General features: G+C 39.2%; 1 protein-coding gene across 1 annotated transcript; it reads left to right on the top strand.

The window, feature by feature from the left end:
- Positions 1 to 20: 20 nt before the first annotated feature.
- On the top strand, positions 21 to 26,537 carry vps53 (VPS53, GARP complex subunit). Its single transcript, XM_004075449.4, has 22 exons — positions 21 to 174; positions 531 to 611; positions 2,669 to 2,718; positions 2,808 to 2,874; positions 7,296 to 7,382; positions 8,676 to 8,791; positions 10,468 to 10,587; positions 12,251 to 12,329; positions 12,410 to 12,553; positions 12,672 to 12,814; positions 14,474 to 14,615; positions 15,575 to 15,673; positions 15,796 to 15,890; positions 16,739 to 16,981; positions 18,624 to 18,771; positions 18,920 to 19,002; positions 19,094 to 19,172; positions 19,428 to 19,576; positions 19,664 to 19,733; positions 19,834 to 19,971; positions 24,498 to 24,602; positions 25,425 to 26,537. Exons 1-22 carry the CDS (start codon positions 25 to 27, stop codon positions 25,593 to 25,595), a joined length of 2,559 nt encoding a protein of 852 aa, XP_004075497.2. The 5' UTR covers positions 21 to 24; the 3' UTR covers positions 25,596 to 26,537.

Genomic DNA, 26,537 nt, shown 5'->3' with positions numbered 1-26,537 from the left:
ATGCATCGCGGGCATCACGTGACCATGATCCCAGAAACCTCCTCACCAGGAAGTGACAACCTACATAGGTTTGGGTTTGTTTTGACGATGATGGAGGAAGAAGAATTTGAACTTACTGAAGATTTGGAGGCTATTTTGCATTTGACTCCAGAGGTGCAGTTAGCTATTGAGCAGGTACGCACTTAGCCTCGGTATTGTAGTATAAACAGAAATCGCGCGTTTGTTTTTTCTACTGCTACTAACGTTAGCCGGCTAACCCTAGCAGGGGCTTGACTGAATCTAGTTGTCTGAAAAACACTTAGGTTTATGTAAATTAAACTTCTATGTTAAGAAACTATTTCCGTGTTTATGTAAAACTTAGAGTTTTTAAAGGCATGAAGTATTTAAAATGTTAAAGTTACGTTCGGCGTTCGCGTTTGGACACACTGGAGTCTGGACACGTCGCTAATTGTTTGCTACATGACTCTCATTGACTTTAAATGAAAATATTCTTTCTATATGATTGACACCAGTCAATGTTTTTGTCTTAGGTTTTTCCTAGTCAAGATCCACTGGACAGAACTGATTTCAATGCTGTGGAATACATCAACACGCTCTTTCCCACTGAGCAGGTACAGTAGGAGATCATCATCATGACGTTAGACTGCTTTCTTTAGTTCTTTGGAAAATCATCGTTCAATCCACCGATTTGAGTTAAAGTGAAGTCCAACCCCAATTACACCTCTATAGTTCAGAAATCGTTTGGCCTATTAAGAAGAAAATTACTACTTGTGTTTACTTTGTGTATTTAATATTATTAAATTATTTTAGTTGGATCAACTTTAGGCAGTTCTTTCAAAGTTGCTAGGTTTAATTAGTCATTAGTGTCATTGGTTGATGTAAATAAATTATCACTAAACTGCAACAAAAAAGAGAAAAAGAAAGGCACACAGACCCAAATATTTCACTTAAAAATAGTATTTAAATTGAATGTGAAGAAAGTGACATTTCTGGGTGTCATCATTGATGATGACTTGGAAATCCCATATCAATAATATCAAAATACCTGCAGTGTTACATAAAGGTAAGTCAGTTCTGGATAACAAAGCTCTGTATTTATTGTACAACTCTTTTTTTTTCAATATCTAAATTACTGTATTGAAAATTGGGGAAACATGGAAAACATACTTAAGTCAAAATTTTATTCGACAAAAAAGGCAATAAGAATATCTGCCTGTAACTTCCAAGATCATTCATTATTCATTATTCAGTCATTATTCAGTCAATTAAAAATACTGCAATTAAAAGATTTAGATAATCAAAGTATTTAATATATATATATATATATATATATATGTAATGTAGAAAGCACAATCAGAATTATTTGTCACACATACTAAAGAGATTTGAAAAAAAGACAAAGTGCTTTAAAAGGATGTGAGATTTTCTCTTTGCCAAAATTTTGCAAAAAACAAAGGAAAAGAATTACAAATCACCTTCAAAAACAGAACTGCTTCAAAAATACAATCAATAAACCAAGTAGTTTAATTCCAGGTACCCAAACTTAGAAACAAGACAAAAAATTGAAACAGTACCTTTTTCATTTTAGGGGAAAAAAAGAATAATTGAAAATTGAAGTAGTACTGTGGTACAAATGATTTTTTTTTTCTAAATGTATAACTTTATTCATAATGAAGATTTACTGTAGAGGGTTGTGGAAGTCACTCAAAAGATAAACTGATCCAGATCAGCGTCCTCATGTTGACGCACGCATCGTTTTGTCTTTACGTCTGAGAGATGAAACTGTTGTGTCGGCACAGTTTTAAAACTAATCCTGGGCTTAACTTTGGATGAACGTTAAACTTTTCAGCGAATGTCACCGTCTTTGTGCTGCGGTGGGAACCAAACCAGTAAGATTTGGGATAATTAGCTGATTTAGTGTGGTGATTTTATTGTGGACACTAAATATCAATGACAAGATGAGACAGAAAAACTTGTCAAGAGATTTGTTTTAAGCCGCAGGAACATTTAAAAGAATAATAAATAAAAAAAGATTTACCAAAATGACATATTTCCTTCATTTTAGCGTAACAGGACACTTCAGAAGTAAAACAAGATCATTTAATAATAATTGCCTTTTGTGTGAGTGCTTTTATCTCCATAAGGGGTCGCTGTGAGCCAATGCTTTGTGTTTTTTATTCTATTAGAGCCAATATTTTTTCAATTTGAACTTATATTTAGGTCTCAGGGACAGTGCACATTAAAAGCATCACTGCATGATCCAGAATAGCCCAGTGGCTATTTTTCATCTGTTTCCCCGCACAGATGTTATCATTGTTTACCTAAAGAGCTAAAATTAGCAAGTTAAAATAGTAATATAAAGAATATACAAATGAAAATACACCAACTATAAATAGCTATTGATAAAACAACATTACAAAACATTAAAGATAATGTAAAATACATAATTGCATCAATCATACAAAGGGGGAGAAGCATGTTAAATGTTTTAAAAAAAAAAGGCTTTTGTATTGTTTTGAAAAATTAGAAAACCAATTGATCAAAAATACACCGAATCTTAAATTCCCCCTTTTGTTCTTGTTTTAATTGAAAATCAAACATGACTTTTAGTCAGCTTGATTAAAGATGCCCTTTGTGTTTCATCAATGTTTTTTTTTCTTCCCATCAGTCTCTGGCCAATATAGACGATGTCGTAAACAAAATTCGCCTAAAAATTCGGTAAGCTCCTGTTCTAAACTTCACGGTGATCTTTGTTTTGTTTCACCTTCAGTTGACTAAATGAAAGCTTTTTTTCTGAAATTTACCAGTCGCCTTGACGACAACATCAGGACCGTGGTGAGAGGCCAGACCAATGTGGGTCAAGATGGTAGACAGGTGAGCAAAACTCAAAGTTTTCACCCAGTATTTTTTTATTTTTTGGAGCCTGGAGGTGTTGCATTTTTCACACATTTGTCTGAAAACATTTGTCATGTGTGGATCGATGTTAATAGCTTTGTGTTTCTATAAATGTATCTGAACTAACCAGGTGGAAAAAGGAACGTAACAGTTCAACAGCTCAATAAAAATGCTTCCATTTTCCTGCATCCAGCGACTGGAGTTCACCTTTAGATATTTTCTGTCTTCATTCTGGCTGCCCTGAATTTAGTTTTGCAGTGCTGTGAAGGCTGGAGTCTTGCTGTAACCAAATCACAGAGGCCCGTTCCTTTCCCTTTCCTGCTTTTTCCTTTCTCCATACAGCTTCCACAGAAAAGGACAAGATGACTCAGATTTACTCCCTCAGCTCAACCTGCTTCTTTACCGCAAACTTGTGTGTGAAATGGACTCTGCCATGTAAATTCCTGCTTTATTTTACTACGAAGAAGAAGCAGCTTCCTCACTGTAGCCCTAGGCTTTGTTCTTTCAAGGACGTGTACTTTCTGGGCAAAGCATGAGCGTTCTGACCAGCTCACACAACATGTTGTCCTCTGGCTCTTCAGCTTGGTGGCACCGTCTTTCCCGGTTGACACTAGATCCCTTCCAGACCAGTAAGACGAAAACAGCCACACAGCATCGTTTTTTAAGGTTGTTTTCCAACCCCACAGAGCCATTTCAGCATTTCCAGGGGGGGAAAAATCTTTTCTGCAGATGGAAAAGATGGAGAGGTGTTTATTTCAAGGAGACGATTGAAACAGACATCAACAGAGCAAAACTACGGGGATCAGCAGCTTAGTCATTTCTGCTGGTGACTGAACTCAATTTGAGCCCCACGTTGGTATTATTTATGGAGAGAGATGACATGAGTGTGTTAAAAAGAGAGAAAGTGGAGAAAATCTGGAGTACAATTTCCCTTCTTATTTTCCCTCCCTTTTTTTGGAGAGTAGACACTAATACATTTGTTGGCTTGAGTGTGGAAAGATCTTGATCACACTAAGGTGGACAAAGCAAGTGTTGTTTTTTGTTTTTAGACGTATGATCTTCAGTCGATATTTGAATTATTGTGGATTTTTTTTCACCTTCTGTTTACGTTTGCTGTTTTAGAAAACAATTTAGCGCTGGTTTTGGGGAATTTTGTCTTCTTTTCTGCTAAAAAACAATTCTTACACATTGCATTCTAAGATGCTCCCAGTGTCCCTCCTGTCTTAAAATGCATAGTTTTTACATTTTATGACTCATAACTTTACAGAATGAAAGAATTCTTGCATAACTAGTGCAACAATTACTAAAATATGCCCAAATTCCAGTATTTTTCAAAGCGTGGCCCTCCAGTGGCATCACATCATACTGCGCTCCATAAGTTTTGAGTTTCTTTCAAATCTTTACTTTTGCTAACATCGTGTCCTAAAGAGTGTTTCTCTGAGCAGTTCTCTCATCAAACCAGTGTCTTGGAGGCAAGCAATGTTCCAGATGCTAGTATAGCTGTTTAGTTGATTGAGTTTACGGTCGGTTTAAGCTTAAAAGGCTGAAGTAGAGTTTAATGAGCCCGCCACTTTAAAACTCTCCACTCATGTCTTCCCTGCTTCTCATGTAAACTGACCTGGATCGTGTGTTTCTTAACCCTTGTGCTATCCTTGGCACTTTAACATTGGGAGTTGGGTCATCTAGACCCACTAGACAGTGCGCTGAACCTTTTTTCTTCAATGATTTGTGAACCTCACTGGTGTCCATGGATTACATGAAATCTTTCCACCTTTATCCACCTTTGTCATGGTAGGGAGAACACGTCAATGTAAGGGTGGGGTCCTAGGATAGCTCAAGGGTTAATTCATGTCAGAGATACAGGGGTTGGTTTGAGTTAGATAGCATCTCTGGCGTGGAGGCAGCTGCTGGGCAGTGGTCTTCCGAGCTTTCCCTGAAGCTAAATACAGGAAATGAGCTCTCAACAGCGAGCCAGCTTGACTCGGCTAAGACTGCATGAGTGATGATTGCTCTTTTGGAAGTTCTGGCTTCTTCTCATCTTTTGTTTTCTCAACAATTTCTCTTGGGTTTGGGCTTGTTTTTCTAATCCATTGAAAGCGTTTGTGCGATAAAGTGTGCACCAAACCCATGTTCCACTCAGGGATCTGAAGCCATCCTAAAAATAGCAAATGTGGTTTCTCACTGGAAGCTGTTGTCAAAAAGGAGTACTTTCCCGATGACTCCAATGTTTTGTGAATACCTGGCCAACCCTGGTCCTCCAGAACCACAGCCTTGCCTGTTTTCCAGCTCTCCTTGGACTGCTCGATGCTGACTATCTAGTTCAGGTGTGATCAGGCAGTCCGAAGTTGAAATCACTTGAATCAGCTAATCTGCAGCTAGCTGGGCAAGGAGAACTGGAAAACAGGCAGAGTTGGCCAGCTCAAGTCCAGAAAGTCCAACTTCCCTTCAGAAATAAATCAGCATATAGCCTTTTTTTAATGCTTATTGTTCTAGTTTAGGTTTATCCAAGCTGTGTAGTAGGGTACATGTGTCTGTGTTAGTGAAAAATGAATTTTCCTTCTAAAATATTCTCACCATTCTTAGCAGAAATAGAGAGAACGAGGCCTTTAAACTGCTTGTGTTAAAAACGGAGCATATTTAGTTAATTGAATTGAATAAAACACTTCTTTGGGTTATTATCTGGACGATGTCTTTGGTTTATCAGGGAAATGAAGGCTGTTCTGTCAGGGCCTGTGTATGTCTGTGTGCAGTATGTGTGTGTGTGTCCTTAGAGGTGCCTGTGAAAGTGATGGATTCCAGGGCCAGCTGGTGCCAGCTGTTAGCATTCCTGCTGTGCATGTGTGCCAGCAGAGTTTGAGGGGAGCGGGAGTCGCATCTGCAGTGCCACAACAGCAACAGGCCAAGGGAAGCCAATTAGCCTGTCATTTTGTGTCAGGGCAGTCTCTGTTTTTCGGACTATCAAAGAACAGCTGCCATGTCAGATAATGGAGAACTATTAGAATAGCTCTTTAGTCATCCCACAGACTTAAACGTTTCTGAGATCGTAAAAGCCTCTAATGATATTCTTTAACCTTTATGCTGAGCTTGGCCTCATGGTTTGTTCGTTAGTTTAAGATGTGTCAGTGTTGGATAAAATGGTAACCTGTCATTTAGATAAGCAATTAGTGTGGGATATTATACACACATGCCGGGAATGTGTTGGAGAAATGGCATTGTGTTTTGTTTTTTATTTGAACTTGTCGTGTCCAGCAGCTGAAGGCCTGGACAGATTTTACTGTTGCAATAGGGGGGTTATGAATCTACGAACAAACAAGGTGTCTATTTGTATTGATTATATTTGTATACATTTATTGTTGGATTGGACAAAATAGAAAATACATTAGTCAAAATACGATGTAATTGGATTTGGATTAAAAAATGGTCAAACTTCAGCCTGAAGCTCCGCAGCAAAGCTGATGTTTTTGTTGATGTTCCACACAGAATATCGATTCCACCATATGCTGGCAAAAAATTCATTTGTCAAAACAAAACCGCCTTCCACAAAAGATCCAGTAAAAAAAAAAAGAACCAAAAGAAAAGACTCAAACTCATACGATCGTTCATTTATATCTTAATATTTCACATCCAAGACTCAAATTAATTGTGAATTCACTACCTAAGTCCTTTCCAATATCCTGTCTTTCCTTTTTTTCTTTGTAGAGATTTGCACAAAAAAATCAACTAAAGTTAGACAGAACCATTATGACTCACAAAAAAAAGAAAAAAGGCAACTGCTGAAGCATCCCATGATTCTTCACAAATGAAGGATGAGGCTTCCTGCACCTCTTGAGGGATTCATCTTTCCTGTAGACTGACACCATTTCAAACAAGGGAACAGATGGAAAGCAAAACAGCTGAACTGAAAAAAAGAAGTCATGTTTTATGCTGTAGAGGATGAACTCCTGTGTGTTTGACTTGGTTTTAGAAATTATGATCCACTTCTTCTATAAATTACTTTGGAACAAATGAATCAGCCTGCATGATGTTATGTTGTTTCTTTGTTTTTTTGTTGGTTGATTGTGTTGCAGGTTTACTTTTCATGGGATTTTCCATATTTGGTAAACGATTTTGTCACTGAAGGTTCGGTCAAACCACTTTGGGTTAAAAGCCGTTTGATAAAACATTTCAGAATCTCGTACACGCAATCAAGCATGACCGTAGAAGAATTGTCATTGATGTTTAGTCACATTCCATTCACACAAGTTTGATTGTCCAGTGATTCACAGCGATACACCAGTAACTGCATGACAACAGCCGCAGGGGGTAAAGAAAAAGAAAGGGATATGTTGCAACAGAACTTAACATTTTGGTTTTTAGCATGTCTTTTGCTGCCGTGACACTCTGCTGTTTGTTTTGTGCAGGCTTTGGAGGAGGCTCAGATCGCCATTCAGCAGCTCTTCGGCAAAATCAAAGACATAAAGGACAAAGCAGAGAAATCTGAGCAAATGGTACAAACTCACACACACACCAAGGTGGCTTAGTATGAAGTTATCTATGTTCTAGAACAGGGGTCGGGAACCTTTTTGGCCAAGAGAGCCATAAACGCCACATATTTTTAAATGTAATTTCGAAAGAGCCATACAATAATGTAGTGTCTCTTTCCCACACTGAGGCATGGAGACTTAACCTCATTTAAGGTTCTTTATTCTGGTTACTGCAGACCGCAACAAACGCCGTACAATTAATTCAGCAACTCCTCAATCTCTCCCGCAGAGACGAGAGAGCTTCTCCCAACTTTATATTCGCTCCTGCCGCGTCAGCCCTCCCATTTCCCTTATTCGGCCCACAGCTGAACCCCATTGGTCCAAACTACCTAACAACAGGCTGAGCGACAGAACTGAGAGCCAATCAGATCTCTGCTTGATGCGTTCAATGAACTCCAGAACTTTTAACGCGGCCCAACAGCCATCCAACTCAGTCCGCGACAATATGTTTAAAACTAAATATACAAATGAATGTGTGCATTTGATGTAAATTCAACACTTTTAAAGTACAATAAGTCTGTGGATTCTTTTTAATAACATTGTTATGCTGTTGCTAATAAATGATGAGTATTTCTCGTGGTAGTTTTGCTGATGGTCTAGTCTGGTTGATACGTGGTGAGTTTCTGCTTCATGCAGGCGTTGAGACTTTAAACGTCATCGTAGGTCTGAATGTTCTGTAGATGTGAGACAGACTGCTCACATGCAGACGGGGAGCCAAACACACACTCACACGCTGCAGTGAGTGACGGGCAGCGGGTTTTATGTTATTACAATCCCTGCGCGTTTCACCTGCTGCTGGTCCCCCTCACCCCCACCCTCTGGTTTCTCCCTCACACATCCCGTCCCCGCAACTGCGCGCTCTTTCTCAGAGACGGGAGCGTGCAGTTTTAGGCATGGCAATTCACAGGTTTCCGGCTGGTACAAACTCTGGGAAATAATAGATAATAGTAAAGTGACAATGCTGGCGCTGATTTTCTCTCCAAGCACCGCTACTACTGCGCGCCTCTGGCATCGCATCGCGCCCGAGAAGGACTGGTCTAATGAAAAAAAAAGTATAATTAAAGATTTGTCTGCGAGCCACATGTGACCTTCAAAAGAGCCATATATGGCTTGCGAGCCATAGGTTCCCGACCCCTGTTCTAGAAGCATGTCTGGTCCCAAGAGCCACCACACTTTAACTCCCTCCTCTTTTTTTTTTTTTCTTCTTATGCATCTGGCTTTATTTTTACACACATAGTCTAACTTGTTTGTGCACAGGTGAAGGAGATTACGAGGGACATAAAACAGCTGGACCACGCCAAGCGCCACCTCACTACTTCCATCACCACCCTGAACCATCTCCATATGCTGGCGGGGGGTGTCGACTCTTTAGAGTGGGTACAGCGCATCTTTAACTCAACAAGCATTTCGGAAAACGTCCCCCCAAAAAGCACGTGCCTTTGATCTTTATGAAATGGTGTTAAATCAGTGATGAAAGTCTTCCGGGAATTCCCGGAAATCCGGGTTTTTGAGCAAACCGAACGTACTTTCCGGGAAATAAAGACCTGATCTCTACGGACAAATCGCTTTCCGGATTAAAAAATGGTCTGAAATCAGCTAATTTTAGCTTTATTTTCTATATTTCTCCGCAGATCGCTTCCTCTATGGTCGTGGCCATCTCTCGTCTTCCCGGCCTAATTGACCAATGACGGGACGTTTTAGTTGCTTTCGGATGCGTCGACGGGTCTGATTGGCTCTGTCTGCACCACGTGGTCAGCGTGACTCGCTTCCCTAGAGACCAAAACTAGCGGACCCACGCTAAACTTTCACAAACACATCTGAAGAGTTTGCGATCAAATTTGTGTTAAAATAATGGCAGGCATCGTCATTATTGAGCGTGGTCACGACCTCAGTTGTGAGAAGACGATAAAAAACAAATTGAAGTGGTCTTGGCTGGAAAAAACAGATTTTTAAGGTAGTGTAGGTCAAATACTTTTTTGTGTAAAATAATCTCAAAACCACATTTTGAAAAAATTCAATTTTATGTTTTGAGTTTCAGTTTTTATTTTGAATACATTTCTCTATCTAATTTATTTGTATTTCCTAATTACCATGATTTAGTTCAGTATAGTTGACATTAATTATAAGTATTTGATGGTTTGGACCCGCACTCCCTTAAAAAATAATGTTTACAATGTTTAGTTTAGTTTGTATGTTTGTTTAGATATTTCCCAGATTACTTAGTATTGGTGTTAAAGAATTGATGTATTATGTTATAGAATTATAGTTTAAAGCAGATCCCATATTTTGATGTAGTTATAGTTTGAGAAAACAGTGCAAGTGGATGTTATACATCAGTCATTTCTAAAGCAGAAATAATGTATAAATAACTGAGGTATTTTCATAGAATATCATAGTTACTGGTGTTCTTTTTGCCATTTGGGGCTTTGATGTTACTATATTTTAGCAATTGTATGTTTTGCAGCTTTAAGGAAAAGCGTAGATTGTAGGATTGTGTTACTTTGAGCAATTTTCCAAATTCTTTTTTAGGACCAGCAAGTCCTTAATGGAGAGTCAAACTAGGGGTTTGAATGACAAATCATGATGCTCCAATTAGTCTTAGTTTCTTGATAAAGAAGTGAATAACTAGCTGCCAGAATGCACCAGAATGCATCTAAGACCACGTATTTTTCCAAAATTTCGCTCTGTGCCCGCCATATCGCTCAAAGAAAAGTTCAGGGATTTTTTCCTTGCCTGACTTTCATCACTGTAAATGCTTGACTTTCACGGGCGAGTTGGAGAAAACTCGCCTCGACCACCAGGTGTGTCCGGCAAACACTCGTTGCAATGACTTTTCATTCATGGGGGAGAAGTTTTTCCTGGAGCTTGAGTGTTATTCAGTAGTACTAAGTTGAAATTCATGACATTCTGAAAAATGTCAATCTCTTAGTTTTGAATGAATGTTCATCTCTGCTTTGGAGATGCAGGTAAACACGAAAGTGTTGGGCGATGTAACAATCTATGAAGAACTTTCTACTCAAATCTGTGAGCTGTCATTTTGTTGTTCCAGAGCGATGACCAGAAAGAGGCAGTACGGGGAAGTGGCCAACTTGTTGCAAGGAGTTGTCAACGTGCTTGAACATTTCCACAAATATATGGGTATACCTCAGATCAGGCAGCTGTCAGAGAGGTATGTAACATGCAGACACACACACACACACACAGTTGTACATGTTTAACTGTTTTGTGATCAGCATAACTCTGGAGTTCATTTCCAGTAGCCAGAGGGGAAATCTCTCTGTTGAAATGTTCCACGCATTTTTTATTTATTTCTTTATTTATTTTTCGGACTGAACTGCTGAAAAAGTGGTTTTCAGGATTTGGTGAGGTATTTGTCTATTGCATCCTGTTTATACACACAGACAAGAAGTGTCCCACACATGAGGAAAGCACGGGAAGGAAACTCACTGAATAGGCTTTTATTATACCAGCATTTCTGCTATTGTGAAGCAGTGCAGACCCTTTCAGAAAGCACGTTTATGGCTCTGTGTGTAGATGCCTCTTTTGTTTGTTGAGACTCAGGTTTCGTAGGATGCTTTTAAGGTTGTTCATTCTTGCACAATCTCTGTGCTTCCTGAAGAATTGCATTTATTTATTGGAATTTTTTGTATTTTATTTTTTTTTGCAGTGTTTTCCTATTGACCACTTTGTTGATCTGGGTTATGCTTTTTTGTGCATGTATGAAAAACATTTCCCAACATAAAGAATCAGTTAACGGTCATCTATATTTAGAGCTGTGCTTGCTCTTTTAAAAATAATAATAAAAATAAGTGTCTTTTTTTTTTTTTTTACTCCTCCTGAAATAACCATTAACAAGGGGTCAAAGAAAGGGGCAGAATGCAGAGATGGGTCTTTGCTTTATTGGTTGGTGCAGTTGTTCATGTCACATCCAGATGTGTAGAAAGAAATGTTCTCTGGTAGTGAAAAAAAAAACTTACAATAGTCACAGAAATTTGACTAAAGTCACAATTACAACACAAATTGCCTTTTTTTTTTAAATATTACGAGTCAAACTTGAATTTGCTTTATCCTCTTTTTAAGAAATGGCAATGCAGTTTGGCTTTCTAATGATTTATAGAATTCTTGACTATTCATTTATTAAGAAGAGTTAGTTTTGTTTCTGTACTACAAAACAGAAATCCGGATGATGTACTAGTGCAGTGTTTCTGATCCAAACAAGCAGCAGCCCAGGTGATCCGTTAGTGAAAAAGAGCTATAATAAATAAATGGAGCTGAGGTGAAAGCACACTTTAGACTAATGTTAGGGTTTGGGTTTTTTTTCAGCATTACCGGCTCATTAGCATTCACATTAAAGCTTTATGAGTGCCTACATTTCTCATCATCTCATTTAATTCACTTTCAGGATAATCTTTTGTCCAGACACTCTTTGAACCGTGGCTAAATGGAATCAGAGCTGCTGTCACCTTTGAACAAGTTCAAGTCTGATTTTTTTTTTTTAATTAACCCTCTGGGTCTTTATCATATTATTGAAACAGTCTGTCCCAGTTAAGCTATTATCAACTGAGAGGGAATCAGTGACTGCGCTTGGATTCTAGCAGCATTTTTCCCTCCAGGATACATGTTCTGTAGTTTTCTACTGCAGACTGGAAATCTGTGTTTAATCCACTGATATCAACAAAACAGAATGTTGATTTTCTTTATTTTTGTCCCAATTTAAATGATATATACTATTTTATTTGGTTTTTATTTACTTTTTTCTGAAAAAGCTTGGCCCTTCTGCAGTTTGGAATAGTTTTGTAATTCCTGATCCTTTGTCCCTTTTTTGGGTGTAGAGTAAAAGCAGCTCAGAGTGAGCTGGGAACGCAGATCCTGGCAGATTTTGAAGAGGCCTTTCCTGCGCAAGGCTCTAAGGTAAACCGGACACAAGAAAGTCACCTGGTTGTCTTCTTTTGTTGAGATATAAATCAAAATGTCCTAATTCCCTCTTGCAGAGAGCAGGTGGACCCAGTAATGTGCTGAAAGACGCCTGTCTGGTAGCAAACGTGCTTGATCCTCGAATCAAACAGGAAATCATTAAAAAGTTTATCCGGCAGCACCTCTCAGAGTATTTAGTACTTTTTCAAGAAAATCAAGACGTGAGTCAATATAAGTCATATGCTTTTCTTTTTTAACAATCAACTTCTTTATCTATTATTGTGACCCTTGACTGACCTGACTTCATATTTCATTATGGTGTCTTTTTTTTTTTTTTAGGTAGCTTGGTTGGACAAAATTGATCGGCGGTATGCCTGGATCAAGCGTCAACTGTTGGACTATGAAGAAAAATATGGACGCATGTTTCCTGAAGAGTGGTGCATGACGGAGCGCATTGCTGTGGAGTTCTGCCACATCACCAAGTAAGATGCAGTCAGCGCATACTTGCAACGCCTCCAAAAGAAAAATCCAATCACCTTTTGATCCAATTTAACAGCGTCCCCAGTGGTCTTTCAATTAGAATTATATTATTCACAAAGTTTGTGCAGAGCGGCAGTAGTTTATTAAAAACTCACTTCTGAGTTGTGGGCGGGACTGTTGGCGCAGAATAAGCCTCCACTAGTATCCCATCATTCCTTTGTTTGCACTCTCTCCCAACCTGGCATTACTAGTGAAGCAAAAATGGCGAGCAATATTGCTGCTATCCAAACGTACAGTTTTGAGCCAGCTTGGATGAGGAAAACGGATATATTTGTCTGCAAGTGAATGCCTCAGAATGGAGTGGAGCGGGGAGAGCTTTGGCCCCGCCCATTTCAGTTTCTACGTCACCAAAGAGAGCCTTTTCACACGGCATATTCTCTTTTGCTCCTGAGTTGACTAAAGAAATAATCGGAAAAGCAATTTTAATCTTTTTTTTATCCATTTCCCTCTTCATGAGAGAAATGCTACAACATGTTAAAAACTCCGTTTTCATTGGAGTGGGTCTTTAAATCTCCACATACATCCATAATTTCAGTTTTCTTACCTAGAAGAAAAGGTAAATACATTCAAACAAAGTGTAAAGTCAGCCATCAGGACTTGTTGGGTTTATAAAGTAAGCTCCACTCTTTTGTCAGACTTTACAGTTCTGTATTTAGTTGAACCAAGTGGTCCACACAGGCACTGACCTGTTGTCAGTACCGTAGTTTGTCTTTTACCCCATGACAAATTCCATTGGCTCTGTGTGCTGCTGCTTCCTTTGACTAAAGCTCCTTCCAGTCTGACATGACAGCATTACTGTGCTCAGGAGACCCCATCATTGTTTCATCGTTGTTGACTCTCTCTAGAAGCAACACAAGTCACTGTCACTCTATTCTCCAGTTCTGCCTTTAGGAAGAGAGACATAAATGACACCCAGACTCTGTGGTCCAAGTGCTGTCCTGAATATCCAACAAGTAGGAAACTGCTGATTTAGATATAAAGGAAAAACTAGTTTGAAGGTGGTGAAGAAAAGTGGATCTTTTCCACCAGTAAAACCAGCTTCATTAGTGAGCGTGTGCCGTCAATGAAAGACCAAAAAAAGCTAGATGTATTTTATGGTTAGAGTCTAAAAACAGCAGCATATCCTGTCACCGTGAAGACTCCAATGCTAATTTCATCCTATATATGACTTTACATTTGCAAAATACAAATAAATATGTGCAGCATGCAAAGAAAGCAGCTTTGTGAAAAATAACTTTTTTCCCAATAATCATGCAATGTATTTGGACTACTGGGATTATTGAGTCTAGCAAGAAGAGAAAAGGATATTTCAAAGAGTTTTCGTATTTGGAAGTTAAGACATCCCACTTGATCCATCATTTAAGTTCTGTGAACTCCTTTTTTGATGCTTGAAGGCCGGACTGCAGCTTCCTGCAGTTCTCACTGAAAAAGCAAGATAATAATGGTGTCTGATCTGATTTCTTTCTGTTAATGTAGTTTAAACTTTTGCCGTGGAAAATACACATTTTGGGGGGGGAAGGGAAAAATAAACTTCAAAAACTTGAATTGTCTTTCCAAGACTGCAATATTGACCAAACCTTTGTTTTGTGTGTGTTGTTTAGGGCAGAGCTTGCCAAAGTGATGCGGACTCGGGCGAAGGAAATAGAAGTGAAGCTGCTTCTGTTTGCCATACAGAGGACCACTAATTTTGAAGGCTTGCTGGCCAAACGCTTCACAGGATGCACTTTGACGGACACACCAGGGGTGAGAAAACCCCACACTGATGTATCGTCTGCAGATCATTTAAATTGGGAGTTTGCACGCGCTCCTCATGCACGCATGGGTTCTCTCTGATCACTCTAGCGTCCTCCCACAGTCCAAAAACATGCCTTTAAGATTGATTACTCTAAATCAGGGGTGCTCATTACGTTGATCTTCAAGGACATGAGGGTAGATCGCAGGCCAGCAAAGATAAATAACCATAAAAATCCAAAGTGCTTCTATCCGTCAGCGAATCATAATCCTCACTGATAAAGTACGGACTTGACTGACGTGCAGAACGGCCAATCGGACATCCGCTGAAACATTGTCGTCTCAAAAGTGCCAAAAAAGTGTGAGCACCCTTGCTCTAAATTGTTCCTTAGGTGTGATGTAAATGGATTTCTAGTGCTGGTGCTATTGAAGTTTATAGATACTAATTATTTTCCAAATGTCCCCTCTTGAACCTTTTTTTGGTTCATACATGCTCACTGTTCTGGTTGCTTTCAATTCCATTGTTTGGTGAAACCTTTGTTGAGGGCATTCACATGTTAGCAGTTAAGTCGGAGTTTTAAAGTGGAATTTTTACGGTGCTTTCCGCTCGCACACGTCCTTGATATGCCGCAACCTGAAGACACTTTTAAAACCAGGCCATGTTTTTGTGTGCAGCTGAAAGTGATTAATGCTGGACAGATAATAAAGGACGTTCTTTTGTTAGAACCCAAGTAGGGCAACGTTACTGTGACTTCATAACATATAGGTTTGGAGAGAAAAAAAAAGGATTGTTTACATTTCACTTTTGTACCCTCTGAGTTCTGGGCCTGGCATTACAAACTTAACGATTTCTGAGGAATACTCTGCTTAAAAGTACAGAAAGTTAGGAAATCCTGACCTTAATTTGAAAATCTATCACCCACCGTTGCATTGCTTGGCCATTGCAGCCTTACAGGTGTGTTTTTGTGCAGCAAAAGAGGCCTGAGAGCCCATTAGAGCCAACAAACCCCTTTCTGGAGGATGATGCAGGAGAGGACGTGGGGACAGACAAGGATGGAGGTCTTGCTAAGGTAAGATGACCTTTTGTGTGGACTGTCAGATGTCGCTTTCTCTGATGCCGTTCTCTTTTGAGGGTGAAGAAGCTCGCATTGCAGTGGCGAGCTAACTAGCGTCTTGTCTTTTGCTTTTGCAGCCTAAGAAGCCCAAAGCTCCAGACAACCCTTTCCACGGCATGATCTCCAAGTGCTTTGAACCTCATCTATATGTCTACATCGAATCCCAAGACAAGTAAGCAAACAGATGCTCACTGAAGCAGTGAATATCGAATTAAGATGGTACAGAACCCCAGATTTAGGACCGGCTTGCCTGTAAAGTTGGCAGATAGCTTCATTTTCCAGCGTCTGTTTATCAGTCTCCCCTCCTCCTATATGGTCTGTACAGCACTCATTCTTGCTCTCGCTAAAGTCTCCACTGTGGCAAAAATGTTTCCCATTAGCTGCACAACCACAGGCACAAAAAGAAAAGAAAAGAAAGGCAGAGAGGTTGAATAAGTGCTGCAACAGCATATCTGCCTATTCTTTTCCCTGTTGCTCGCATTTTTTTTTTGGTTGCCTTTCTTCTGCACTCTATGTTTTGTTCATTTTTTTCAATCTTGTTGCCTCTCTTTTTTCTTTCTGTAAAATGTGCTTCTTTTAAGTTTACATTCAGACTTTAGTTCATCTGTCCCTCCAGCTATTTTGGATGTTTTGTTGTGGTTTTGTAAAACCGTTTAGGGAGTTCGGTTCTGATAAATCTGTTCAAGAGAAGAACACTCACCTCTGCTCCAGAAACAACCTGATTTTAGTTCAGTACAAAGACCTTAAAGAGGTCAAGGCTAAATCAGCTTGTCTCCAGTGGGACATGGCTGAATAGAACAGTGGCTGACTTGTTTTGTCTTTGGCTTCAGTTCTGCGTTTGAGTAGAAGTGGGTCAAAACAACTGGCTGTGGACCTGCAGACTGTGGCACAGAGGATTTGGGTGTTTTGTAATATTTTCTTCTGTTTACCATATGAGCTCTGTGCCAGTTTGTCCTTTTTATTTATTCACCGGGTGTTAAGACTTTTTAATTATTCCATCTGTTGCATATCTCTCTGCAGGAACCTGGGTGAACTGATAGACCGTTTCGTGGCCGATTTCCGCGCCCAAGGCCCACCCAAGGCAGGCACAGAGGAAGGTGGAGCAGTGCTGCCCAGCTGTGCTGACCTGTTCGTCTATTACAAAAAGTGTATGGTGCAGTGTTCTCAACTGAGCACTGGAGAACCTATGATTGCTCTAACAACCATCTTCCAGAAGTTCCTTAGAGAATATGCCTGGAAGATTCTCTCTGGAAACTTGCCAAAGTAAGGCTGATTTTATTTCGTGTTTTCAAAGTAGTTTTCAATAAAATATGTACAAGAATTTGCATGTAATAAGAGCGAATTTTGTGTTTAATCGACCATGAAACAGAAGTTTACTTTCACTCCCAGAAAGTTTATCTAATTGATTATGATTCTCAAATGTATGATTTATTTAAGAATCTTTCTCTAGTCCTGTATTTTTGTTTGGAATTTGTGGTTTAAATTCCCACTTCAATCCTATCTTGATCTGTTGTAAAGGTGTTCCCAGGGGACTTTTAGTTAGGATTATTTCAAAACCTGTGTTTCTAGGACAAAGTTTGTGCGGAATGGCAGGAGCTCATCAGAAATTCGCCACTCAGTTGTGGAAAAGTGGCAGGGAAGTTAGTCTCTGCTGATATCCCATCATCCCTTTGTTTAAACTCTCTCCTGCTAGCTTACAGCCCCTCACCACCCCAACCCAACATTACTGGTGCAACAAAAATGGCGAGCTAAATCGGAGCTATCCAGCCGTACAGTTTTAAGCCAGATGTCAGCTGAGATGAGGAAAATGAAGACGTTGATGAATCTGTGTGTCTGCATCAGAATGGATGCACCCCCTGCAGTTTTAATTCTTTCATATATGTTCTCTCTCATGAGAGAAATGCTAGAGGAACATGCTAAAGACACCAAAAGCCCGATTTTCATTGGAGTGGGTCTTTAAATATGCAGGGGTGGAATTAAAAAAAAAAGTATGCAACCAAACAAAAGAGTATCAGGAAGTTTGTTTGCTCTGCATCTCTCCGTTTCTAACAAATGAAATGCTTCTAGAACAGCCCTAGTTGAGATTTTTTGGCGACCAAAGTTATCATAAAGGGAAAATTATAAAGATTTTCTTTTTTTTTTCAATAAAAATGACTGTTTTTTGTTTATCTGGTTTGCTACCAGATAAACTACCGTACATATTTCTGTATTGTAAAAAAAAAAAAACCACAGACATGTTTAAAAGTCTCTTACGCCCATATTTGCTAATTATTTGGAGTAGAGCTGTCAGTGTGGGAGTTGAGTTTGAATGGTGCTCTTTGTGTTTGATGGATTAGCCTCCTCCAGTATGTTAGGAGTGATCTGGGGTTAGTTACATTGTGGCAAACCCTAATATGCTAACAGTAAAAACATCTCTGGCTGCATCCAAAGATCATCGCTGAGTGGATCCACACAAATGCACTCTTTTTTTTTTTTTTTTGCAGCTGCGCAGTTTTGCTTTGATATGAGCTCTGTTAAATATTGTCAGAAACGCTCTCTAAAGGTTTGCACACAAACTCACAATTGCATATGTTCATGCGGGGTGGTGTATTCATTTTTTAGGTTTTGAAAGTGACCTCAAAGGAACTCAAGTACGTTGTGGCTTTGGTCACATGGCTGTGCTATGATCGTTATTAATGAATAGGTTGCACTGGGGTTACCCCTCTTTTACATCTGTTTGCCCATTGTGTTTCACTTTAAAAAAGAAAAAGCCCCTTCTGTATCTTGGTTTTTATAAAAGAGTTTACATCAACTGCTCTTTTGCCTTTTTTCTCTGAGGTTCCACTGGAATCCAGTTGTTTTTTTCTTTTAAATGGCACTTTTTGTCTGATTGCTACCTCGACGTCTTTATGACCGCTCTGTCCAGATCCAGCAGCAACAGCGGGGTTCTGACTATCACCAGTTTGCTAAAGGAAAAGGAGGGCTATGAGGCATCAAAGTTCACCGTAGATGAACTCTGTCTGATTTGCAGCATTCTTAGTACTGCAGAGTATTGTCTGGCCACCACTCAACAGGTACTCATTTTTTTTTTAAAAATTTTACAAAATACAAACATGGTTTTGTGTTAATATATACAAAAAAACATAATTATAAGTGACAGATTTATGTAAACTTGAGCAATTTATTTAATGTGATTTTCCTGTTTGTTTGAATCCCATCTAGTTGGAAGAGAAGCTGAAAGAAAAAGTCGATAAAGTCCTGACTGAGAGAATCAATCTGACCGGGGAGATGGATACTTTCAGCACGTACGTGACCACTGCAGAGTAGTATTTTATAGTATAATAATGAGCCTTGTTTAAATAGTCTTTTAATGGTGTCCATTTCACGTTTTCACAGTGTCATCTCAAACAGCATCCAGCTGCTAGTGCAGGATCTGGATGCTGCCTGTGATCCTGCTTTGTCGGCTATGAGCAAGGTTAAACACACGCTTAGATGATGCAATGGAAATCGCACTAAATCTGACTGTTATCATGTATTTACAGCAGAAACTTTTGATTAATTTTACTGAAGTACACAGTTAAGAGATAGTGTTAAACGTCGGCGAAAATTTACTCTGAAAGTAAATTTTGCTCCCTGCAGTAAATTGATAAATAAAGATTGTCATTTCAGCCACGTGTTAAGAGGCACTGATGTCTCAGCTCTTTCCTGTGGTCTTCCTCCTCTTCTTCAGATGCCGTGGCAAAGCGTGGAGCACGTGGGGGACCAAAGTCCTTACGTCACGTCAATCATCATGCACATTAAACAGAACGTCCCAATCATAAGAGACAACCTTGCCTCTACGCGCAAATACTTCACTCAGTTCTGCATCAAATTCACAAAGTAAAGCCTCAAAAACTCATTTATCACACATTTAGAAATTGAAAAACACCCCAGTTCTAAAGTTCTCTCTGCATCTTTTTCTTTTAGTTCTTTCATTCCTAAATTCATCAACCACCTGTTTAGATGTAAGCCTATCAGCATGGTGGGAGCTGAACAGGTGGGCTTAACTGTTAAACCGCTTTTCTTTTGTTGTTTTTCTGAGCAATGATCGACACTACAAGGTTTTAACACTGACTCCATGTGAACTCCTCCCCCAGCTGCTCCTCGACACTCACTCTCTGAAAACCGTCCTGTTGGATCTGCCCTCCATCGGCTCCCAGGTCCTCCGCAAGGCGCCTGCCAGCTACACAAAGATAGTGGTGAAAGGCATGACTCGAGCAGAAATGATCCTTAAGGTGAGGAGTTTGGGGGGTGTAGAAGAGTGTCTTCAATGCCAACTGGTTGGCTTCTGCACCGGCATTTTCTGTCTATGCCGCTTTTAATTGCAAATAAATAGAAGTTATGAATAAAAGCCAATCTCGCCTCCCTTTGAAGACTTTTAGAAAAACACTCAACCTTGCGTCTAAGGCCACTAGAGATTAATCTAAACAGTTTACCTTTCATGTTTAAACTCAGCCTGAACTTGGATCGTTTTAGCTGATGGGCTCTCCTGAGAGTTTCAGCTTAACTATAAACACAAGATTTTCAACTTGGAGTTGAGTAAAAACCAACTCTTAGGAGAATAAATATTTTATAGCATTAACCTCAGTTACAAAATCCACATGAACCATTTTTATAAAGTGAAGTCTGAACAGGTTTATTTCTTTTTGGAAAAAACGTGAGGCTATGCAACAATTCTTGGTATTTTCACCAAGAATTGTCAGAAATATCTGACTGGATTTATCAATGGATGGTCCGTCTTGTTAAAGTTACTTGATGAGGTCAACTTTAAATGTTTTCTTGAATGAGTCAGTTGAGCAGCACCTAGTTTATTTTGGGCAGAACAGCCCTTTAATTGCTCCTTTAAAGCGCTGCACAACAGCTTTTATGAGCATGTTTCACCAAAATAACTCATCTCACCTGAGGCAAGGAGAGAACATGACAAACAGACCTGGTTTAATGAAGGAGGAACGGGCCGGCGCAAAAACACATATCCCTAAAGCCTGCCTGTTACTGAGTCAGCGGAGAAAGCCAGGGAAAACAAGAAACTCACAAATATATAGTCTTCCATGTTGGAAGTTGTTTACAGTTAAGAGGGCAATCACAGGATTCAGCCATTTTGCCTCCCCTCGAAATTACCTTATGAGACTCTTGAGGACACTGGTATGTGGCTGGCAAAGCTTAACCCCACCCTAATTAGCAGCCTCATGAGTGTAGAAAAATGCACATGCACCCAGAGGACATGACAGATCTCCTTTCTTTCTTCCCCTCTCAGTGTTTACAGCCCTGCTCTAACCATGCTGTCTTGCTTTTACAGTAAAACTGTGGATCAGTGGCAAACTTTAATGACCTCTGCTAAACTTCATCTCTGATTCAGATATTCAGAACGCTTGACTTCTGTCTTGGATGCCTAGTCTAACAACCACTTGTCATTCATTATGTCTGCTTTTGGTCAATGCAGCTCGTCTAGAACCAGCTTTTGTTCCCCAGAAGACAGTCCTTAATAAATAAGTTTCCACTCATCTTCCTTGCATTAAGAATGATATTTAGAAGGATTTGATGGCATTCATCCCAGCTCCCATTTGTCTAGTTTTTTTTCTAAATTCTGATGCCAGCGGGCCCCATTCAGCTGGAATGAATCTTTGTGGTTGTGTTAAACTCTCACTCATATAGATGACACTTAACAACGCCTTTGGCTTAATGTACTACAGAAACATGAAAACAAATGATAATAGAAGCAAACAGGTTTTTACACTGGAGGATGGTTGACGGGTTTTTTAGGGGCTTGAATGATCTTCATGGTTTTTATACTATGGACAAATGTAGTCGTTATTTAAAAGAAAGAAAATGTGTCACTTCAATCAAAGTTTAAGCACCTTTCAAAAATAAAGACAAAAACGCCTCACTTTGTGAGAACTAAAAATGATTCTTCCCCAAGGGGAGAATTAGCTTTTTTTTAAAAATGGTTGTGGTGCACTCCACTGTATTATAAAATAAAATAAAAATAACATAAGCATATAAAGACAAGATGCTTAACATAAATCTTTAGTGTAAAATAATGCATGACACCAAATTGTAACTATGGAAGTTTTTCTGTTCCATCAGATTCTGATTTTTTAAACTGAACAGAATAACTTCTATAGTAACTACCCTAGAGTAATAGATGACATGAATACGTAAAAGTAAAAAAGTGTGCTAATATGATACTTTAATCATGAAAATCTCTAAACTATCATAACATACAGTTTTAAGCCTTACCATGTCGGTTCAAACTTGGTTAATAGTAGAAATGTAAGAATATGATCAGAGGCAATCCCAAACTCAGGATTTGACGGTTGCCTGTCAAAGACCGCAATCTGTATTGAAGGGGCAAACATAAAAATAACATTTTCAGATTCATAGAAATTTGCCACAAGTACCTTTTGTAATAATCATACAATTAAACTACACAGAAGGGAGAAAAACGTTTTTAACCAGACATTTAAAGTCTTTATTTCTGTTTTCAAGTTGCATCAATTTCTGGTAGGAAATCCTTGTTTGATGAGCAGACCCCTAGTGGTGACATTATGAACTGCCTCTAGTTTAAGTTATTGTTTAAAACAAACTGAATGTCTCAAGCTACAGAACACAGTGGGCATGCGACAGGCGTGTTCTTAAATCTGCATTTAGCCCATGGTTTTCATACTGGGCAAGCAGGGGGGGGATTCTTCTTTTTCATTTTCTGCTGTTTTCTAGCTCATGTCTGCCACCTACAGTTGGAAGAGGCTTAGTGCAAAGTGGCAAAGTGGTGCAAATCTTGCTCCAGGCTTTCTCTTTCACAGCTCTCTTCCGATATATGGCTCTGTTGTGATAACAGACTTGTCATAGAATTCCAGCTGGGGACAAACTCCACTTCTTAATTTCGCCTCCATGATCAATTTTCAAACGGTTGACAGTAACGTAAATTAAAGGGAGTGTCATCCATTGGTCTCTACCGAATCATAATACCTGATTGGTGAACATTCAACGTGCGTTCTACATTCTGTATGTTAGTCAATTCCCGCATGAACGCAGGAATTTTGAGCCCAAAACGCACATTTACACAGACTTTTCATTGAGAGTGGTTGCTTGACCCTCGATTAAATCCGGCATCCATGCTTTTGTGTCCTCCTGTATTTTTCCTGACCCCCAACTCTGTTAGCAGCAGATGGGGAGTTTGGCCTCTTGTGGGGTGTGTCTAGTTGGAGCAGTGATATTTAACCTCCTGAGATCCATCCCCTGGGGTTAATATGGTTAAGAAGAGTTCTTTTTCATTTTGTGGACCTGAAAAAAAGGAAGAAAAAAAACAATTGTAAAGAGCTACAGATTTCTTACAGGTTTCTTTTTCTCGATTTGTTTTGGAAAAGTGGTTCTCCACAGTCAGTTGTTTTCACCATGGGATAAAGACTGCATAAGAGTCTAAAAGACAAACCTGGGGAAAAAAGGGTCTGTACTGAAGTTTCTCTTTGCTGACCTCGAATCATTTCAAATGCAGCTGTAGTTAAATTAAGCTTAACATCTCTGTGACACATCTTTTGGAGATAAAGTGTCACTTTGTGCATTTTTTATGTTACCGTACTTTAAAACAGCCTATGTCTTGGTTCTGTTATTGAAGTTTGGTTCCAACTTTTGGCACGTCCACAAACAGGGACATCTCATCTGCTCCCCACGTCTAATAAGGGCAAACGGTTGAAAAATAAACACAGTAGTGTAAGTTTTGGTTGTTTTCAACAAACAATTCATCCCTGAGAAGTAGAAATCAGAATATTTGCCATCAGTCTGTTTGAGCCAAGAGTTCTGTAAGCCAGTTGTTAGGTTCAAAGCGCATTGGACTCTTTTTTTTTTTTTTTTTTCTGTACAGAAGGCCTCTCCAACCCATGCAAACCTTGTGAGACGTGGCTGTTTTCCACACTTGCCCAGCCCTCAACAGCTTCAGCCTTCTCTCCCTCCTCTGAAGTTTTCTTCTGGGGAGCATTTCAAAGACAGTCCCCATCCCCACCCTTGCTCAGCTTGAATGTTTCTCTCTTAAACCCTCCATTTCTCTCTCTCTCTCTCTCTCTCTGTCTTTAAACCCATTTTCGTTCCACACTTACCCTCCCCATTCTTTTGCTTTTTAAAAAGTCCCTTCAGGCTTTCCCTTGGACGTTTGCCAGCGCAGTTGCTAAGTAAATCACTCAGTCAGCAGGGCCGGCAAGAAGGCAGAGAATTCCACAGAATGCTGCACATCCCATTCTAGCTTTTCCTGTGCTGTCGGCTCTAAATGCAGCTCCTCGTATACATTTTAGCATAAATAAAATATGTTTACAGATAGGAGCATTTTTTGCAGTGACGCGCATGGCTGGATTAAGTGGGGTTGTCAGCCATTTGGGGCTGCAAAAGAAAAGAAAAATAGTAACCATCCCTGTTTCTCCCTTTTCCATTTAAAAAAAAAGTAATATTTTATTTGCAGAGGTTTGTTTTTTTCTCATTTTGACTTTTTTTTCAATTCCTAAATCTATCCACAGTTTGAAGAATTAAAGAAAACTCTTGCCCACTCATATATGGTGCTATTTCTGCGTAAAATCCTAAAAACCCAACTAGCAGAAGAATCGCCAGTTTTAGCCTTACTGCAACCATAACAGGTGTTTTTCTTTTATTTATTTGTTTTTATCTAGCTCTTTCATCTGGCCCATGACCAGACCATGTGGGATCATTTCCCAAAAATCCCCTGGGCTCATCCCACGATGTCTGAAAGCAAACTGAGCTCTGAACTGTTTTTTTACAGGTGGTGATGGCTCCACATGAACCCCCAGTGGTGTTTGTTGATAACTACATCAAGCTCCTGGCTGATGGCAATCCTGAGACTTTCCAGAAGGTTCTGGATATGAAAGTAGGTCACAATTAAGTTCTCCAAAACTGTGGGAAAGGTGATCCTCATCCTCTGTGTGAGAATGAAAGACCACAAACGGTGGCGATTTCTTTCGTCCAAAAATTATTTTTTTAAAAGGTTCATTTTCTGCTTTTGTCATCCCTCATTTTTTTTAAGGGAAAGGAAATTGTTCCCAAAAAATGTCAAAAACTTACTTTGTTTGTCATCATTTTATTTATGAAGCAAAATCTTTCTATTTTTCAGAAGAATACTCCAATACTTTTTAATAAAATTCAGAAAGGAATCTTTAAATACTTTTTTGGTTGGAAAAATAGTAAAGCTAATCTGTTTTGTCTGTATTGCACCAATTTAGGAACATTTTTCACCCTGACTTGCCATAACAGGTTTTTATCCTTACATTACTAAGTCAAGTCCTTTCATTCAGTACAGTCCATTTCTTAACCTGAGTTTTTTTTTCTTTTTGTAAATCTACATTTCAGACGGGAAACTAAACCTTACATAATGTTGCATCTTTCTTCACTACGTTTTCTTCCGCTTGTTTTCTTAACTGCAGTGCTCTTTGAGATTAGTAGAGGAAGTATTTGCAGAAATACTTCAAATACAAGTACTTGCATATGAGCGCAGTCACTGCTTTTTGATTGTTCTTACCTGATGTGATGCACAGGCATAAACTGCATATAGATCCTAACCTGTCGTGTGAAGCTTTTTCCTTCCCTCCTCTTTATTTCCAAGTTTTATCAGTCTAATTCACATCATACCTAGCCCTAACCGTTTTTCCACTTCTGTTCCAGTTTTGTATACTAAACACATGTGTGTCTGCAGGGACTGAAGCGCAGTGAACAGAGCAGCATGCTGGAGCTATTCAGACAAAGACTGCCCACTCCACCCTCTGGGAACGACGGCGGCCCCTCTCTGTCTTTTAGCGCCCCCACTCCTGAGCAAGAGTCCTCTCGGATCCGCAAACTAGAGAAACTCATCAAGAAGAGGCTGTGAACACAACCCTCTTCCTCACAGACAGCTGCTGATGTATGAGGGACTGAAATAAAAGCATCCCAAAACAAAGACTACTACAGTAAAGGAACATCCCTATGAGAAGCTAAGAAACAGACCTGTAGATGAAGATCCAAAAATATTGAATTAATAAATGTAGCTGAATTCTGCTGGCCTTGTGCCACTATAGTTCACATATGTTTCAGGTTTATTGTTATTCTGTTCTCTTTATTTATTTATTCACCTTTTTTCAAATGGTAATCATTAGACAGAAATGTGGATGTTTAAGGACAACGTTTGGAAAAGGATTCCAGTCTCTTTGCAATGAAATTGGAAAAATGGATGGAGGCTGAAACTATGAAAGAAAATAATATTGCTAATAACAGATACAAAGATTAGGGTCATTTTAATTAAAAATATAAAAGCTAAGGGATACAAGAAAAAGCCTCATACATCCAAATGAAAGGCAATGCTGTCAAAGCAATGTTTGAAAACAGCTTAAAAGGAACTAATATTACATCATGAATTATTTATTTGCCTTTTTTTTTCTCGTGTTTTGTCAGTTTTAGTTCTTTCTACTGATGTGGCCTTCAGCTGCTTTGCAGATTTCCATCTGAAAGATCATCTTTGCTGCATTCAGTGAACATGAAGGATTCTAGACAAAAAGAGCAGGTTCACTGACTTCTGTCGCTGAAAATCATTTGAACAGCCTGTGGATGGACGATGAGGAAACTTCCTTGGCAGCTGGTTGCTGTTTCATGTGCAAAATACTTGTGTAATATTTCCACCTCATTTTAAGACACTAAGAAGTCAGAGTTTTGCTCTGAAAGCTTCTGCCTTCTTCCTTATTGTGCTGCATGTAATTCACAATCTATGAGTCTGACGTTAACGTTTTTTCTCAAGATTCTAGTCCTTGAAATAAACGTTATTTGATTTGGTTAAAAA

The sequence above is a fragment of the Oryzias latipes genome, chromosome 13, assembly GCF_002234675.1.
Source record: "Oryzias latipes chromosome 13, ASM223467v1".
Classification (NCBI taxonomy): Eukaryota; Metazoa; Chordata; class Actinopteri; order Beloniformes; family Adrianichthyidae; genus Oryzias; species Oryzias latipes.
The sequence above is the reverse complement of the archived record's forward strand: the minus strand, read 5'-3'. Positions and strand labels throughout refer to the sequence as shown.